The following is a 20093-nucleotide window of genomic DNA, read 5'->3' on the forward strand; positions in this document are numbered from 1 at the left end:
GGACACTTACAGCAAAAATTTCTTTTCATAGAAAAAATATATAACATTGGTATTTCTATTGCTCTGCCATCTGTAAGGATTTCAGCATTTACCTTTTTTTTTGTGAATTAGCAAATAAATCAAAACAGATATTTTTCCCAAGGTGCAGATCGGTTGCATGTTGTAGTTATGCAAGTGCATGATGTAGTTACTTGATGTTTTGTATTTTGAAAATTTTTTTTTTTTTTGTAGAAACACTAAACCGCAAAATTTTAAAAAGGTGCTTACTGGAATGAGTTAATCCATCTGGCTCTGCAGAGAAAAATTGTTACTCTTTAACTTTTTGTAGTGTCAGCAAGCCCATATATTCAGTGGAATTACTTAAGAGAACATAAAAAAAGAATTATTTGTAGCACATAAATTTGAGCACATAGTGGTCTTTTTACAGCTGGAGGCTGATAGGACAGTGCAGTATGTCCATCCTAATATGCAGACATACTGCATATGTTTTTATTTGAACCTGTGTGTAAATTCTAATCTCAGATTTCAGAATGAAATAATTTTCAATATGTGGTGTTAGTGACTGATTTTGTTATTCTGCAGCAAGGATGTCAGAATAAGTGCTTCTACTGCAGTGATGCTTGTTTGTGTGTAAGGCAAATGTCTGAGCCTTCGTAGAACTGTAAAGTGCAGTTCAAATGTGAAAAAATGTTAGCTTGTTATAAATGGCAGCAAATGGTGCTGATTATTTTACCTTTGACAAAGTGGAAAATTTAAAGGTTGGTTTGTCCCATTTTATTAATACAATAAATTTTTACAGTGTTGTTCTGGGCGTTTAGATATATGTTCTTTAGTGTTTATTATCCCTCAGTTGCTGTAAAAATTCTAGATTTGAAGCCTGGCATCATTGTTCAGAATGCTAATTCAGGAAATTAATTAGCATATGAAAGCAAAGGCAGATCCATATTTCCATTTCTTTCCTTACGCTTACCAAAACAAAGTTGGTGTTTTCTTGTAAGAAAGTGATGGAACGCAGAGACCATATTTTTTATCACTTAGCACTAGTTTATAGCTTCCACAGACTTGTCCTAATAATGAAGCTATGAAGGATATGACAAGAATGGTGATATTAAATTTCTCTAGACTAACAGTAAATTTTTCCATTCTGATGTCAAGAATGTAGAGCATCTGGAATCTGCAATGTGAGTGGTTCAGTACGGGAACAGTTTAATCAATTGCTTAGCCATTTATTCTCCTCCTAGGAACAAGCAGTCTTCTGTAGAATATAACACGACAAAGGAAGCAATTTTCTAAAACTGGAAAAGTCTTTTTATGTCCTGTTGTTTCTGATTTAAAAGGTTTCCATTGCTTCTTACTCTTAAATCCAATTGCAGGTGCAAATCTACTGTACACGTTTTTAAATTGGAATTAGCATTACTCTACATTTTGGTCTTCAGATCAAATAAAACTAAATTGTATTAATTAAATTTAGAAAAAGGTGAAGATGCTCTGAAGACAGTAACTGCTTAAGTGTGTTGAAAGAACACAGTTGAAAATTATCTTTTATCCTTTTAGGTGTGATTACATTGTGATGGGTCTTGGGGTTCTTCCCCCCTGAGCTGTAGGAATGACCAGACTTACTTCCCCTCTTAAAATTGCATAATTGTCTTGTATCTCTATGTTTAATCACATTGTTAGTTTTTTTTAATCTATGCTCAAGTCTTCTGGGAATAAATTATCTACTTTTAAAAATCAAAATAAATTAGTTTTTCTTGTGTAAGTCATGTTTACTTTACTGATTTTTGACACCTGAAGTGTTTTGATACTAGTAAATTCCAATGGGCGCAGGATTCCTTTTGAATATAAATGCTGGTTAAACTTAGGCAAACCAGATTTTAAAAAAATCAAGAACCTAAGTAGAGTAGCAACAGTGTATAATAAAAGCAAAAAAATGGTTTTTTGCAAGACACTCCTCACAGTGGTGCCAACATCAGGCTTTAAAAACAACAGGAATTTTTTCTTGGCTTTTATTTTTCTTGTTAAACAACTTCTAGATACTTTTTTTTAAAAGCTCTTGGTTGTGTTCATTTACATTGTGGGACCTTTCAAAAAAAGCGTGAAGTCCAAGCATGCCATATGACTCAAGAAGGTAGGAAACATCAAAATTGAGACCAAAAGCAAAATCAAGGCCTGGCAGGCAGTGGTAGCTTGGAGGTGCTGATACATCTCCCTCTGGTCTGATACAATGAATATGCATTTTTAATTTGCTAAACAACCTGTATTTTAGGGAGTATCACTATGACCTTTTGGAAAGTTAATTTTTAGTTTTAGAAGTATTCAAAAGCGTTCAGTGTGGCATGCCTTCGCACCACATAATTGCTACTGGAACAATTAAAAAAAAATCTGGTTTAACAGCCTGGCATTACTTAAACCATTGTTAAACTTGCACTTTTTTCCCATGGCCTTTGGCTCTGCCTTCTAGAACCACCTGAGATACTACTTAGAAGTTTTGCAGGAGGTTTGAAGTTTATCTGAAGCACTCTACTATGAAATTCAGATTATATCTACTGCTGCATGGCAGCATCTCTGTAGAGTGAGATCTTATAGGGCTGCAGGAATTTGAGCTACTGCCCTTCATGTGTAAGAAAGATGGATGTATTAATTGTTCAGATTTGGTAAGTAAAATTAGGCCAATATAGTGGTGTCAATTCATTACCAGTTTTCACTAACTTGACAAATTATTGTGTCTCTGTCCATAACACAAACACACTTTCTTTAATATGCCATCTGCTGGTAAAGTCACATGCCAGCCACAATTTTCACTGTTTCTTCACAGTGGAATGATTAACATCAATACATCTCATGTAATTTAGACACAAGTAAAAATCATGTTTTACTTGGAGGTGTGTGTAGAAGATCCACCTACTTTATTTCTTAATAGATAAAAATCAGAATGCCCATCTGAAAATTTTTGATTCTGTGGTACCGTTCACCACAGATGGAACAAGAAGAAACTAGAGGAAAGGTGAGCCTTTAGAGGTGCTACCACCTTCTTCTGCCACTACCTTCTGGATCTGAGTCAGGTGATCTGTAATCACACAAATTTAACTTTAGATATGTTCTAGATCTTGTCTTCTGTTCTCCCCAGTTTAATACATTAAATCCTCCTTCTGCCTGATTTTTACGTGGCTCCTTAATGGAGTTGTTTTTTTAATTCCTGGCTACACAGTGTTGAGTTTGGGGAGGAGTGAGAAGAGCAAGAGTGAGGTGTTCTCCAGCACGCTGCATGGCACAGCCTCAGTTTCCACTGCAATGGAGAAGGGATGGATTCTCATTTCCTTCTGGCTGAAAGCTATAAACACTGGACTCTAGAGCCAAAGCAGGGAAGAACTAGAAGCATGGCCATGATATGGATAAAATCAGTCAGCACCTGTCTAATTGTCTCCACTTCCCCAGGGGAGTTGCACAGACGGGTGCATTGCTGTTGAAGCTGGAGTGGTGCACTAGAACATGGACACCCATTTCCCTGGAAGAGGCAATTCAGGGCTATACAAATAAGGAACTTTTGAGCTGGATGTGAAACCTTCATATATGTAAGGACCTGCAGGGTTTGGCACTCCTGGAGTGCTGGCAGGTGGGGTTTTTCTCTGGGAGTTTTGTGTGTAAAACCAAAGTCTCATTATGGGCTGATTCAGTCTTCCCCTGTGTCACTAATAGTTAATCCATCAGGAAATACAAACTTTCATTTTATTTTTCACTAGGGATTTGATTATCAAAGTGTTGAGGAGCAAGTTACAAGGAGAGAATAGTTTTTATAGTTGATTACATGTGGAATTTAAGCAGATCTGATGGATCAAGGAAAAGAAAGCTTACTCTGTTACATGCCTTTATTTGAGGGAAGTGTCTGAAGTTTCTGTTTTCTTTCTTCTGAATGACACACAGGAATTGTCCCCAAGCAGTTATGCCACAGTGCAAGCTTACACTGAAAATTTCTGTTCCATTTTCTGACAGCCTTCAGGTTATTTTGAGGTAAATATATTTACAATAGTATAGGTGGCCAAGTGTAAAGAATTTTTAAAATATTCTAAAAAAAAAAAAAGGAATGTTTTCATTTTTTAAATGAAACTGTTTTCAAAAATTGTGTGATAAAACCATTTTTGTTAAGTTCTGAAGTTCTGATAATCTGGGAAGTTGGAGTCACAAGTCCCACTGAGACCTCTTTTCTCTGGCTGTCACCTCAATCAATGATTGTATCTTGCTAGGCAAAGCTTGATGGTATTTTTTTCTGTCTGCAAAATTGTAGCGGTTTGAGTTGTATCTTCTTTTTGCAGTATTTCTGAAGCAGAAACAAGAACAGATTTAAATAAAGGCAGGATTGTAACAGAAATTAATGTCAACCACCGAAAAATGCTTGGAGCCAAAAAGAATGTATCTGGAAAGAAGTTTTTTTTCCCAAAATATTTTACCGAGGGGCAGTAAAAAGATGAAAATATAAATCATCAGAACCCAAAGGTGCTGTATGCAATGTTGAAAGGGATATGTACTGCCTGAAAAGGCTGTGAAATTATGTTTACTAATAAATATTCTGAATATTCTAAATCATAACTTTCAGGGAGATAATAAACATAATAACAATAGGTAACCTGTAATTTACAACAATGCTCTTTTACCAGTAGAATATGTTGTAAATCTGTTCTTGTGATGAACAGCAGCACTTACTCAGACTAAAAATAATAACAGGACCGTGTATCTTGGATCCCAGGAGACTGTTGGTGTTTTTGTAGACAGCAGACAGGAGAAAAAGGCATTTTGTCCTTTTTACCCCAAGTAATCCCAGTGGAAAATTAAACATGTGCTATGAATTGATATCAACTCATGCCAGGTTACCTCCCTACAGAGGACTGCTGCAAACACTGTTGCTGCATTTCTTGGACAGCACTTTGATGGGCTGTGTGCACGATGGATATTTTATGCTGTACGCTACTGTGGAACAGTGTGCTACTGTCTGCCCCTCCGAGAGCGCTGCTGAGGTGTGCCACAAATAACTGAGAACAGCAACTGCTTCAGCCCTAGAGAGAATCTCAAATACCTGCAAATTAAAAATGTTACTGAAATATTTCTGTGTTCATGTGTGTCTGGGAAAACTGTGTTGGTTTTGTTTTTAAAAATTTAATCCTGCAAAACAGAGAAGGTGCTTTTGTATTACTGTGGATCCTTGCTGAACACAGGATTGAAAAAAATATTAAGCAATATATTAGCAAGAACTATTTAGAAAAACCATGAACCTTTTTTTAATGGACCACCCTATCCAGTTTCTGTTCTTTTAAGGAAGTTTTTCCTATGCATGACTCATTTCACTCTTTGGCTAACATCAAGGGAAATGGAATAACGATTAAGCAAAGGAATGTATGCTTTTTTCTGGGTTTGTCCTTTTCTCAAAACCTTTATGAATTTTCTGCATAACCTTGTGTAAATATATATGGATGTAGAAGCTTGACAACTGTGACAAGGTAAAAAGTACCCTGCTAATACTTGTTTCTTAGTAATTTTTTCTAAATGTTCCTTTTGGTTCTACATGTTAATGTTGTGCTGGATACTCCAGACTCCCTCTTTAGTTAAAATGACATGCTCCAGGCAGCCAATTACACAGAACTGTTAAGTGAAATTAATGAGATCACCCTAGATCACACTTTGTGTTTTATTTTCATTTTATAGGTCTGTACGAGCTGCTGGCTGCACTGCCAGCCCAGCTGCAGCCACATGTGGACAGCCAGGAAGACCTGACCTTCCTCTGGGATATGTTTGGTGAAAAAAGCCTTCATTCACTGGTGAAGGTAAATCACATTTAAGTCAGATTCTCTTTGAGAAGAGCATATGGAAAAATGTTTTGAGCGCCATCTAGTAAACCAGTGACCAAACTGTTGCTCAGTGAAAACAAAACAGCCTTGTTTTAACTCTGTTTCTGGCGGGGTGGAAGTTGTTAAATAAGATTTTACCAAAAATACATAGATGATTTCATTTAAGAGTGATGTTTTGGCAGTGTAAGCTAATGCAACAAACATGTGTTGTTTGCCCTTGTTTAGAAAAAAGGAGTACAAAATAGTAGCAGGAAATCTGACACTTCTTTATGGTCAACATTCAAGATCTGGAGTTTAGCTTAAATAAATAAACATTCACAGAAAAATTAGAAGGAATATATTTTCTGAGGTCAAGTATGGCAAGAGTTCAGTAGCCACATTAATTTAAAATAATTTCCTTTAACAAAGTCAACTGAAATTCTAGTAAGCTGTTTCTTTTATTGGCTTGTCTCCATTTAATATTGTGTTTTGCTCATAAATATGCTGGACTAAAGTACAGCTTAAAATAAGTTGGATGAATACTTGAGTAAAATATTACGCTACAAAAATGATCAGCACCAAGAAATCAAAGCATGCCGTGGGAGTACACAGAGCTATCCCAATAATCTTAAAATTGTGTGGAGCTGAAAAATTGGACCAATCAGCTGGTTAAAAATATTCCACTCCTACAAAATGGTAAGTATGTCCTCAGTCCCCAGTACAGAGCTAATTCAAGCTGGAAGGAAATTCTGAGGTCTGAAATGAGTCAGTAGATGGTAGTAACCCATGCCATGAATATAAACAGACCTGTGCAGAATTTGTTGCCCGTGTCAATTACTGATCTAGAGGAAGCTTAAAACTGGGATTATTTCTAAGTAGGTTTGAAAGAATCACATTTTCCCATTTTTTCAGCTATTTTATTCTGGAAAAAGATGTAGTAATGTTGATACTTGATCAAGTGCTTCGTGATACTCCTCAAAATATCTGAGAATTTACGTATAAAAGTAAAACTAAATGCTCTCTGGCATTTGATACACAAAAGCAACAAACAGTGGAACAGTGCTTGGCAATATTTGCTTGCCTGAAGAATTTAATCAACATTTCTGAAGTGCCATGACTCCCAGACTCCTTGTGGCTTTGCTGCAGCTGTCTGTGCAGGTGGCTCAGAAGATCACTGTAAGAGGAATACCAGTCATCTTTCTGATGTAGGCTGACAGTAGTGTGCATCTAAGCAAAATGTTATGTCAGCTGCTAAATTAGTTTTCTTTTTGGTTTGGGAATTAAAGAAGGCTGGCTAGAAAATGAGTGTGGATCTGTGAAACATTGACACTTCAACATTTGCTCTAATTTTTTATCGAGGCAAAACCTAAACGTTTTCAAACTCCTTTCACTTACTCCTTTTGCCCCTCATTCCAAAAGAAGACAGCAGTTCACTGGTTTACTCACTTGGAGTATGCTCTCAGTTTGGAGCAGTTGGCTTTCCTAGCAGCTCTCCTGGTTGCATGCCCTGGTTACCATGTTGTTTAGTATTGAAGGGTGGATTGGACTTTCTGACTGTAACAGAAAAGAAAGATGAGAGAGGGGATCAGTGAATGGTCACTATATTGCAATTACAAGAAGGCACTGAAATATTCCAACCATCTTCATTATTTATCTTGTGCTCTCTAGGTCCAAATACTAGACATACATGTAACTTTGACCCCGTTGATGCTTTTTTTATTGTCCTTTTAAGCCTCACACTATCTTAAAGTAGATATAATTCTTGAAATCTCGAAACTCCATCTTTAGTGTTCACTAGTTGCTCTTTAAGACAGTATATTAACTTCATTTGAGACACAAAGTTTTTTAATTGCAGGAATTAAGACTATTAAGAGCATTTGGTCTGACCCAGTGCATGTCACAGGCTATTAAACCTCACATTTGATTTCGGTGAAGGTCTGGTATATAAAGTAGGGTATGAAAAGCTTTCTAAATGTTATCTAGTTCATATACTTGCCTCAAGATGGGCTTAACTGTATGTGAAACTCCTGGTATTGGTTTGACCTTTAATGCATTTTTAGAAGGATTGTTCAGTATCCTCTCAAGTTTCAGAGAAGACAGTCCCTAGCCTTTTTGGAAGAGAGCTGTAAGAACAGAAGAATGAGCCCCATCTGTCATAGTTTTTCCCTGTTACAAGGCTTCAGGAGTGCAAAATCTTTTTCTAAGTTCTGGTGTCTTATTTGAAAGACTGTTTTTCCTAGCAGTAACTTCTTAAAGTCAACTGTACTTGCAAAAATGTTTTTAATTCTGCAGACAGAGAATGATGACACATATTTTGTAATAAAAAAAAAGAAAAAGAAAGGAAAAAATGTGCACTTGTCTTGGGCCAAGGATGTTGTGATCCTGGTATGTGGCAGTGTAGGAAGAAAATGAGCATGGGTATATTACCAGTTAGCACTGATATTTCTCTACTTTTAATATGTTGCTTAATAAAAATTTCTACACCAATCTTCTTACCTTACTGCTTAATAATTTCAGATATTATAAAAGACCTTTTTTCCTAAGTTATGAAATGGATAATGCGCTCCAAAATTTTTGGAAGACTTAAGTATAAAATGAACTTTCTGCTTTTTCTACAGATATTCTAAGTTTCATGGGTATTTATTTACTATAGCTTTTTCTTCATGGTTGTGTACTATAGCATATGGTTTGCTATTCTGGCTCTCTAAATATTGAGAAGAAAAAAAGAAGAAGAAAAAAAAAGCCCCAGACCTTGTCTTGGAGTTCTCTTCATTCAGTATTGTTGGACAGAAATTTCTTTGAGAACTTGGATGAATCTAAGCTGTTCTAAGAAGTCAGAAGTGGAAAAGTTGTATTAGATCATCCAATCCATTCCCCTGCAAATACTGGATTCTTCCCTACAGTACATTCCTATTGTAGTTAGTAAAATCAGCAAACACTGATGCAACTGTTCTTGCTGTCCCTTTTCTTCACAAAGGAATCTGTTAATGAGATTTTAGTTTACAAAGTAAAATACAGAAGAGGGAACCCACAACTGTTGTTGACAGTTTGGAAGGGAAAACTGGTTCTGGATAGTTTAAAATTTGTTTCTGCTTCCCTCAAATTGTTACTTCCTTCTTCTCACATGACTCTCAAATTTTACCAAAAATCTTCAGCCATCTCATTCTTTTTTATATAGCAGAGATCCTGTTAATTCTGTAGAGATTTGTAGGATAGAAACACGAGGGGAAGATCCTTCAGGGTAATTACAAGCATTGATGTAGCTGATACCTGAAATGGTACACGTGCTCAGCTTGGATATTTTTTAGAAAGAATTAATAAAGATGTGCTCCAGCTACTCCTGTGGATTATTTTTAGAGGAGCGGCAACAATTTCCATGTGCGTTTGCTTGCTGTGGGTGCACCAGACACGTTTTACTGTTTGTCTGTTTAGCTCCAGGATGAAGCTTCCACTTGCACTGTTGCCTTAAACATTTCTGGTTGTGGATGTAATGCTAAGAATTGAGTAAACTTTTCTGTTGCACAGCTACCAAAGTATTTAATAACCAATTGCAGTTTGTTTTTGGCCAGCTCAGTACTGTACTTTCCATTATGAAAAAGAAGCCACAGCAAGTGGTGTTGTACTTTCTCTTGATACAGAAGAGTTTGCACATTCAAAAGGAAAAAAAACCCAACTACTGCAAAAGTAAGGAATATTTGGTGAATCAAGTCTGATTTTATTGTAACTGCATACTATTTTGATAGCTGGCCCTGCAAAACCTTAATTTGTGCTAATTTTCCTAGTTTCACCTGGATTTGATTTGACTTGAAGTTCTAAGAAACTATATTTTCTATGTGCTAGAGTTTGATCATGTAAATTGCTAAAAACATCAAAAATGAACTAATCAGATATATCCTGGTGAAATTTCTTTGCCATGTAAATTGAATTGCATGATTACATAGCCCAAATTTTACAGTCATTGTGGCATAGAAGCATTGGAAATTTTCGGTGTGAGTACTCAGATTTTTCAATATGTAAATGTAAATGGTTTCAGTATACTGTGGTTCCACTTTTGGCAATAAGAAAAATAAAGATAGTATTTACAAAAACTAAGTTGACTAAGGCAAAGCAAAAGGAATTGATTTGACACATCCTTAAGGATAAAATCAACTGTATTCAGATGAGGTACTAAATCTTCCGTTTGAACTGTTTGTAGGAAGAGATGTGCAGGTTATTTTGGCATTTGTGAAAGCTCCCATGGTGCAGCCTTCCCTCCCATGTGATATCTCAGCTGTTCTGTGTCGCAGCAGGTGTTGTTCAGAGTGCCACGACCCTTCTGAAGAAGCCTCTTGAAAAAGAACCTCAGGGGCACAGGCACGGTGTGCTCACAGCAGGTGATTTCAGCTCATCCTGGGTGATTTCAGCTCATAGTGGGCAATTTCAGCTCACAGTGGGCAATTTCAGCTCACAGTGGGCAATTTCAGCTCACAGTGGGTGATTTCAGCTCACAGTGGGTGATTTCAGTTCACCCTGGGTGATTTCAGCTCACCCTGGGTGATTTCAGCTCAGGCTGGGTGATTTCAGCTCACAGCGGGCGACTTCAGCTCAGAGCGGGCGACTTCAGCTCACAGCGTGTGATTTCAGCTCACAGCAGGTGATTTCAGCTCACCCTGGGTGATTTCAGCTCACACTGGCTGATTTCAGCTCACAGCAGGCGATTTCAGCTCACACTGGGCGATTTCAGCTCATACTGGGTGTTTTGAGCTCACAGCGGGTGATTTCAGTTCACAGCAGGCGATTTCAGCTCACACTGGGCGATTTCAGCTCATACTGGGTGATTTCAGCTCATACTGGGTGATTTCAGTTCACAGCAGGTGATTTCAGCTCATACTGGGTGATTTCAGCTCATACTGGGTGATTTCAGCTCACACTGGGTGATACCAGCTCAGACTGGGTGATTTGAGCTCACAGCGGGTGATTTCAGCTCTTCTGTGATCCGGACAGTGCAAAAGGAGAGACAGCATTTTTCTGTGAGGTTCCAAGGAGAGCCTTTATTGAGCTCCTTCTTCGAAGGCATCCAGGGATGAAAGAGCCCCTCGGGCAGCGAAAGCAGGGGTTTATATAGGGATCTTGAGGGGTGGGACAGAGCACCAGGGCCAATGGGATACATTCAATCTGCACGTTGAATCCAGGCGTGCTGGGAGAAGCCTTTCTTCTCCCCCTACCCCAGAGGCTATGGCTTGAGGGATTTTCCCTCCAGAGGAGTATTGTGGATTCTTTCCCTGTTGGGCCCACCAGCCTCCACAGTTCTGCAGCCAACATCCATGTGTGTGCTGCCCAGATCATGTGCATTTACCTCCTGTGTTGTGCATCCAAGGGGTGCATGCTTCTGCCCGGGCACTAGCTCAGGCATCCAAAGATTTGGATCTTCTTCCCTTAAGAATGTAGAGAAAATGGACTTCTGATTGTATCAGTTGTAGGTTACGACTGATTGTTCTGAATGTATTATTCTGTATTTTTGGTGGGGATGATCCACAGACGGAGGGAATGACATCTCTGAGTGTGGCTGAAAAGTAGATGATGGCTGAGGAGAATGTATTAGGTAGTGAAGACCAGAGCATGACATGATAAAAAATGAAGGTTGGTCATCATACTGAAATAGAGGTGGCTTTCTGCATGTAAGGCTGATGACGGAACATGTTTACTACTTTTGCACTTCAGGTTTGAAACTGACATTGAAATACTTTTTGCTGGACATACAAAACTTACTATTTTTCCATTACTTTATTCTTCATATATACTTTCTCTAGAACTAATATTTACACAGTCTTCAAATTTATTGTTCAATTTGTCTATTTTCTGCATGTCTCAGGACTTTTTTTTTCCCTGTTAATCATATAGAAGAGGAAGAGAGCAGGGTTTGTTTGCAAGGGGATTTTGGTGGCTAATATATTTGCACATGTTAAGGGAATGGTGAGAGTGGTTTCTGATTCCAGGGCAGACAAAACCAGCCACCTCAGAAGGAGCTCAGAGGAACTCCAGTACACAAGAACTGCAAACCTGTAAAATGCACAAGAAGAGAAAATGGGGTTTTTTTACCTAACCTCAATTTATCTAACGGAGTGAGAGTGTTGTGATCTGGGGAGAAAGCACTGGAGAGTTGGAGAGGTGTATGGACCACCTTGGAGTGGGTGGAATAATTGAAACTGACAACTCAATCAGAAAAATGCTTCTTTGATATTTGAAGTCCTTAAGGTTCTTTACTGATGAGTTCTCAACCATATTTATTTTTACAAAGCTGTACCTCTCCAGTAATGGGAATAGGCTGCAGCTCTCTAAATTCATGTGGAGGTCTGAAGTGCTGTTTGCCTTGGAGATAGGAAAAATTAAGGAAAAGGCAGTGTGAGTAAGGATTTAGCACCTGGACATGAGGAGGAGGAAGTGTGAGTCTGGAGGAGGTGGTTGATAGCCAGTAACAATTCATGGCCAATGAAATTTAATTGTTCTTCATACTTTATAGGAGAATCAGGCAAGGTTGCTTCATATGTTATAGTTTACATCTTTCAGTCAGGGAAAGCAAGCAAAGCCTCCTCATGGCAGAAGTAAAGTGATCACTTTTGTAACATGGGCTGTCCAAACAGTGCACAGATGTGGTCTGTTGTGCTGGTGTGGAAACTTAAGCTATTTCTGGCAAGAGGAGAAGGAATTTACTAAAGTTGAAGTCATTAATAATGATGAATTAGATAATAGGTGGCACTTATTTGTCATTCTTTAAATCCAGATCATCAGAGACACGATACAGTTTTCACCTCTAAGGAGCTGCCTAGGAGTAGGTATAGTGGGATGTATGTGACACTATTAGGCTACTGAATTTGCAAAGATGTTTTAAAGCTGCATGGAAGAAACTAAATCATTTTCTTTTTCTCATTCTTTTTCCCATTCTTTTTCTTATTCTTTTTCTCATTTTCTGGAGAGTAAGGTTGATCTCTAATTAATTTTTGAAGCTTCCTGCTTGATTTTTATGTACAGAATATATATGGAGAAATGCTAGAATACTAGATCATCTGATCCAAAGTATTTGTAGGTAATGGTCTAATTAATACACCAAAATACAAATTTGCCACATGCTTTCTACTTAGCTAAAGCTGAGTATTATTGGGAAAATAATGCTTTATAGGAAATCATCTTGATGACTGACAACAGTTTGCATTCATATTTTGAGTAATTACCACTGAAGCAATGAGTCATTTTGCTTCCATCACAATTACTACATTTTAAAAAAGTGTAATGCAAGGTGTTACTCTTCATGAAATGCCACATCAAGTGCTGCTTTTGAAGCCAAAGTGATTTTTTGAGACTTGCTCAATTGCCAGCAACTGAAATCTGTAAGCTAAGAGATCACTCTTAGCTGGAGGCAGTCAGCTGCCTTTAAGCTTAATTTCCATGGGAACAGTGATCAGATTAATCAAAATAAGGTAATTGAGATTTTATAGAAAATAGTACAGGATCTTTACTTTGTTCAGGCTGATATTGTTTCCATGAAAACATTTGGAAAAAAGGTAGCTAGCAGCCAGGCACTGAGCAAATGATTGCTTTTCTTGTTAAGTTTCATGTATTTTCTGGTCATTCTCTGTGTGTTGAACCCTTCGACTTGTTTCTGCTTTTGTAGTATAAAAATGGAGTACATCAGGTAATAACTGGGCAAAAATAAGCAAAATAAAAATGGATTCCTTTTGGAATAATAAATAAATCCCCCAACCTTCCATGTTTTGTCTCTAAGTAAAGACAAAGTTGTTTTTCCATGTGTGTTCACTCATACATACCTGTGCTTATTTTTGCCTTCAATTACGTGAAAAAATGCCCCTCCTATTTATTCAGGCATAGCTTTAGATGGTGTAGCCTTATTTGTAGAAGAATGCAAGTTAGGCCAAGTGGATGGAATAATGCAGTTGTGAAATATGGATCCTATGTGATGGTTCAGCTAAAAATATTTGTTATAGTGTAGCTAGTATGCCATTCACTAGAAAGTAGACAGCAGGTGGACATAAATAATAATTTTGTCCTTCCATTCAAAGTTTGTTGAATTGGTTCTTCTGTGTTCTCTTTTGTGGTTTTTTTCATGTATTTTTATTTTGTGTATTTTGGTAGAAATTTAACTGAATATCTATTGTTAACTTCTTTGTCAGGAATTTAGACATTTGGTGTGTCTAGGGTCTTTCAGTTTCTACATCAGAGCTGCTAATGTGTTTAGTAATAGGCACTTGCAACTTTTCATCTAGATTTTTATGAGGAAGTCTTGTTCCTGTCATCAACTCCTCTATCAACCCACTTCATTAAAAATAATAATAAAAAACTGAAGCTCAGATCCCAAAAGGATCAAATTGTCCTGTTGACAGTTTAGTCTCATAAAAGCTGTAGAAATTAGGTTGATATCGGAAGTCTCTACAGGCAGGTGTACCAACAAACTTTTAAAATTAAAAATAAAGCAGATAAGCTTATGAAATCAGAGGTGTGAAGTGTTTGTCTTTGAGTATTACTTGAAACTTGTGAATAAATCAGTGCTTTGGAATGTGAAAAAACTTGGGTTTAGGTTAAAGTCCAGACAGAGGCTTTTTTTTGGATCAGTGGTAATTGATTTAAAGTTTCTGCTGGGAAACCTCCAAAGAGTAGCAGAAATCCAGCCAAAATGTACTGGACATAAAATAAGAAAATCAATCCTTCTAAGAGAAATAGTTTGTAATTTCATTGTTACCAAGGGGGCAGTGTACCAGCCTGGTGACCAAACTGGTACAGCAGTTCAAATAGAACTTTTAGAACCAAAATCTATGCACATACTCAGATTTTTCTTGTCTTACAAAGCTTGTGCAGTATTTATTTAACCAAAGTGATACATTTTTTGTCTATGATACTGAGACTAATGAAAGGTCTCATAAGCTGCTCAGTAATAGTCTGATAAATCCAAGACATCCAAGGATAATGTAATTTTAAACTGTTTTTCTACAGTGTTCTTTTTCCTTGGACCAGAAGTTCTGTGGCAGAACATGTGAGGGAGTGTTTAAAACAATTATTTTGTTACTGTCTTGGACTGTTTTCCTTTTAAGAGCAGAAAGTCATAACTACCCAAACCAACCTCTGCAGTGTGAAAACATTGTAAGAGTTAAGAAGGATGGGATGTAATAGTTATAAAATCTTTCTGAAGCATGAAAACTGATACAATAAGATTTAATAAAAATTGTACTTTTAAGATCCAGCAAAAATGCCTGCCAGTGTTTCCTACCAGCAGGTTTTGTTACTGCTTATATTAGCTTTCCTTCTTTTTTTTGGAAGACTTGGTTGTGTCCTTTCTCCAGCTAATTCTTGTGAAGTTCATTTGTAGTGTTCACTAATCTTTGCTACATTACACACATATTCACTGTCCATAGTATGGTAGGTGTGCATGATTCCTTTGGACTTCCACGTGGCACTTTGGCATAGCAGTGTTCTCTTAACTGCAGGTGGTTTTCTCTAATAGCTGTTTCTGTGTATCTCTGTAGAAAACAGTGCTCACCTTGCAGGTGTGGTGGTGTCAGTGAAGTTCACTTCAAACATTAGTTACACTGAGAGCTGCACCAAGTGCTTAATGTACCAGTACCCTCCACCTGGTGCACAGTCACTGGCTAATAACCAGTTAGGAGATGAATAAATAAGATTTCAGAGCATGCAAAGAATTAGGCTTACTTTCTGTGCAAGTGTCATGGGTTGACTGGGGCCAGATACCAGGCACCCACAAAAGTCATTCACTCATCTACTCCTCTCTGCGGTTGGACAGAGGAGAGAAAATTTAACAAATGGTTCACAGGTTGAGATAACGACCAGGAGAGATCACTCAACCAATACCATCAAGGACAAAACAGGCTCAACATAGAGATACAAAGTGAATTTATTACCAACAAAATTAGAGCAGGATAATGAGAAGTAAAAGAAGTCCTTAAAAACACCTTCCACTCCTTCCCAGCTCTACCTCCTACCCCAGTGGCGCAAGGAGATGGGCAGTGGGGGTCATGGTCACCTCATCACCTGAGGCTTCTCAGCTGCTCAGGAAGGGGAGTTGTTCCCTTGCTGCACTGTGGGGTCCGTCCCATGGGAGACAGTTCTCTGTGAACTTCTCCAGCGTGAGTCCATTTCATGAACAACAGTTCTTTGTGAATTGCTGCAATGTGAATCCATCCCACAAGCAACAGTCCCCCAACAAACTGCTGCAGTATGGGTCAATGTTCTGTGGGATGCAGTCCTCCAAGGTCAGGCTGCTCCAGCCTGGGAGCAAGGGCCCCTCTTTCTGCAGGTCTCCCACTGGACCACAGCCTCCTCCAGGCATCCACCTGCTCCAGCATGGGCTCCTCCACAGGCTGCAGGTGGATCTCTGCATCGCACGTGGATCCCCATGGCCTGCAGGGGCACAGCTGCTTCACCATGGTCCTCACCATGGCCTGCAGAGGAATCTTGGCTCCAGCGCCTGTAGCACCTCCTCCCCCTCCTTGTTCCCTGACCTTGGTGTCTGCACAGTTGTTCTCACATCTTCTCTCATGGTCTTGCTCCTGCCCTTCTCTGGCTGGAATTAAAACTGCCCCACAACCTTTGTTTTGATTTCTTCTTAAATATGTTAACACAGAGGTGTTACCATCATTTCTAATTGGCCCAGCCTTGTCCAGCAGCATGTCAATCCCTGTCCATCAAGGATTGGCTCTGCTGGACATGGTGAAAGCTTCTAGCAGCTTCTCACAGAAGCCTCCTCTGTGGGCCCCCTCCACTAACAAAAACCAGGCCATGCAAAACCTGGACAGCAAGCCTAGGATGAGTAATTAATTATAGATAATTGCTGTAATTTCACTGTACCTTCAATACAATAGCGAAACCTAAATGTACAAATTCACTCTGACATAACATCTCAATTAGAATTGCTACAGAGGAAAGGGCTTCATGCTTTCTTGATCCACCTGAATCACTCTGAGGTATCAGTGGTGTAAAAAAATCTTTCTTATTCCTGTGGTGACATGGAGTGGTCTAAAGTTAGAGCTGTCTTAGATTTGTTTTCAAAAAACACTGGTGCCTCAGTGGGTCATTTAGAGGTGCACATGCTTACCTTGTGGACAGGTATTTTCTGTCTTCCCCCACTCCCTAAGACCAGTTTTTCCCTCTGTGTGTTCTCCCATGTATATCTGCAGGCTTCTACTATTTCTTGTCTAATAAATAAGGCTTGGATTAATTGCTTGTGTCTTAGGAAAATTAACACAGTAAGTGTATGAAGATGAAATACTTGTGTGCCATGTTAACATGGCCATATAAATTCATAGGGAAAGCTCCACTTTCATCTAGTTTGCTACATTGCTTTCATGTATTTGCAAAGTTACACTATTTCATTAGATGCACACTAAGTGATACTCCATCAGTGCTGGAATTGAAGGTGTTTTGAGATTTGCCACATGTAGCAAATACCAGGACAGGAAGACTTCTCGGTCTTGGCTGCAGAGATACAGTCTGGTCAACTAAGAGATGGATACAGCCACTGCTGAGCACCTGCACCAGTAGCCAATTGACCAGAAATGCCACCACAGGCAGAGCAGTGCTTCAGCCAGCACAGGCACCAATGGCACTCAAGTGAAAAAAAAGCAGGCAGCCTGGTCCCGTTTCTCATCTCCAGCTGATCAAGGCACTGCTGACAACACACACCCTTCTGCTCTCTAGATTTCTAAACAGACCCATGCTTGTAGATTCCTCAAATACCAGCAGAGGTGTTCAGTCCAGCTGAATAGCCACACCTGGGCCCTAAGATCTTTACCCAGCCACAGGTTAAGACTCTAGGTCCTTTCAGGTAAGGGTGTCCTCTTATTTGCTGGCTATGCCATTAGGGCAATGCAGACATACTCTTTTCATAATTTTCTGGACTTGGATTTCACACAGAGAGACATACCCATCAATAGTATTATCAATAAAATAATAAACCATTTTGACTTCTGAGTTCCGCTGCATATTTTAATTTCATTATCTATAGTTTTCACACTGTACCAGTGATCCCTGGTTGATCCTTTTGCTAGCCAGCACTTCAGAACTGTTTATTTCAGAGAATGTTAGTGCTAAGTTGGTACTTTGTGCTCTCTCCTTCAATTTTAGGTTGTTTTCCCTCTGATTTTGGTTATGCTGCCTTTCTCCTTCACTCTGTTTCATAGAACACTAACGTGAAATCATTGTTCCCCAGAGTAGGAGATTTTGAACCTTGGAGCCACTGACTATTTTCAGCCCCAGTGGCTCACCTACAATGTGACTCTTTATGAAGAACATGATGTTTACTGAGTGGAGAGCATGGTGGGGGGTAAACCATCTTTGTCTGTTGGAAATTAAATCTATATTGTCTCCCTGTCTCTTTCTAACTTTTCTTGTTGGCTTTTACTAGCAATCACAGCCTGCACAAGGTAATTCCAGTGATTTCAGTTATTCACAAACATGACTGCCTCAATTATTTTGATAGTAGGAGTTAAAAAACACTCCAGTCCTCCCAACTATAAATGCTAGGGATTATGTATGGGATAGCCTTGAGTACTGCTTTACATTTAGTATGGATATCATCTTCATAAAGTACTTTCAATTTTAATGTGCTTTACAGATTGGGTTTCATGGAAAGGAGCAGTTTTTGTTGAGATTTAGTGATTAAATAATCCAGTAATGACACTGCAGACATACACAGCTTTAATCAGGATCAAACCATAAATCAGGGTGTAATTTTGAATTTCCAAGTTTCAAACATTCTAGGAAAAAAGTAACCCATAATTGTCATCATGTTAATTGGCATCTAAAATACTAAGCTGATCATACTGAAGTTTAGTGTATCATTAAAGGCTAACTACAAATCATACCCTAGCACGTGCCAAGCAACAAAGCATTTGTAATTGTGTGCCTATGTGCTTTCATTTGGAAACATACACTTTCCACCAATTCCTAACTAATAATCTGACCAAGTTTTATTATTGTCTTCTCCCAAAGGGGAAGCAATATTTTCCTTCTGTGGTATATCAGGAAACCACTGCGGAACACCTATGTGTAGCTTGATCCTGTGTTCTGTCCTGCTTTTGCTCTTTCTCTCTTTGTTTTCTGAATGTGCATATTTGTCTTTTAACTTACTAGAACTGGATTATTTGATAATTTTTTTCTATTACTGAATGAAATTTTAGTGTATGAAAGCCTTTAATTCCCGTTGTGTTATGTGCATTTATTATCCCTTCATAACCATTCTGTCATGGTTGCTCTGTGACAATGTCATCGTGGTTTTTACTTACCAGCTTTTCCACCAGTTTAATTATGTAGGCAAGAGTGACCTCTCATTCACTTGAGGTTGATCATTTAAAGATGGGTATGGTTAAAGTACTTCACTATATTTTGATTGAGGTGGGGGAACTCAAGTTAAGCTGGATCATTATTTTTGTTCTCTTATTCTATCAAGGGTAAATTCACATTTTTGCTCAATAGAAAAGGAAATGTGTTGCCTTTTTGTTCTGTTAATGTTATGATTCATGGCATAAAAATGTAAAACAAAACATTGGTGGATAATGATACTCCTGGTATTATTTAAATTTTTGCTGGTTTCATATTCAAATGCAGTGTAAACCAGGCTAGGTCATGCTAGCTAATGTTTTGGTTGAATCCAACTTGGAAAAAGGGGACTGGAGCTGAGGAACAGTTCCAGGCTGGAAACTGTCAGGAAATCTCTTGGCATCCCAGCAGCTGATAATTTTGTGTTGCTGGTCTGTATGTTTATAGATCCTTATTTCAAGAATGAAATTGCTAAATTTATCCCTGTATTCTTTTTTGTAATGGTAGGAGTATCAATGCAGCTCCCTTATCTTTGTTACTCTTGTCTCCTCATTGGACAATTTCTGCTGTTTTCTAACAGCTTTCCAGTATTTAAAGATATGGTGTGGCTGTAATTTTGTACACCTGTGCAAATACATTTGTGTTACCCCTTCCAATATAAAAATAAATTAATATGTTCACTTTGATTTGAAGCTTCCTGTGAAACAGGTTTGTATGTTGAGGTGATTTAGTGCAAAACTTGAAGTGCACTGGTCTGAAAAGGTATTGGAAATGGCAGTAAATCTCTCCTAAATTACTGCAATTTTCTTCCAATATTTTGTATAAATATTTTTCATATTTATCTTTTTCCTACAGCACACATTGCACTTAAGTGTTGGTGTTTCTCTGTCCTCTACAGGGAAGGTTGAGAATTAATTTTGTCTTTTAAAACTATTGTAATTTTCTAATTGAAGTTAC

General features: G+C 38.2%; 1 protein-coding gene across 3 annotated transcripts in view; it reads left to right on the forward strand.

The window, feature by feature from the left end:
- The window catches only part of MPP7 (MAGUK p55 scaffold protein 7), a 148702-nt gene that overhangs the window by 48814 nt on the left and 79795 nt on the right, over nucleotides 1-20093 (forward strand). For all 3 annotated transcript variants that reach the window (XM_071428752.1, XM_071428753.1, XM_071428754.1), the window contains exon 4: nucleotides 5695-5813. In XM_071428752.1, the coding sequence (XP_071284853.1) occupies nucleotides 5695-5813 (119 nt within the window). The remainder of the gene's footprint in view (nucleotides 1-5694; nucleotides 5814-20093) is intronic.

This window comes from Agelaius tricolor, unplaced genomic scaffold (assembly GCF_023055355.1).
Source record: "Agelaius tricolor isolate 1412-34295 unplaced genomic scaffold, bAgeTri1.0.p SCAF_6, whole genome shotgun sequence".
Taxonomy (NCBI): Eukaryota; Metazoa; Chordata; class Aves; order Passeriformes; family Icteridae; genus Agelaius; species Agelaius tricolor.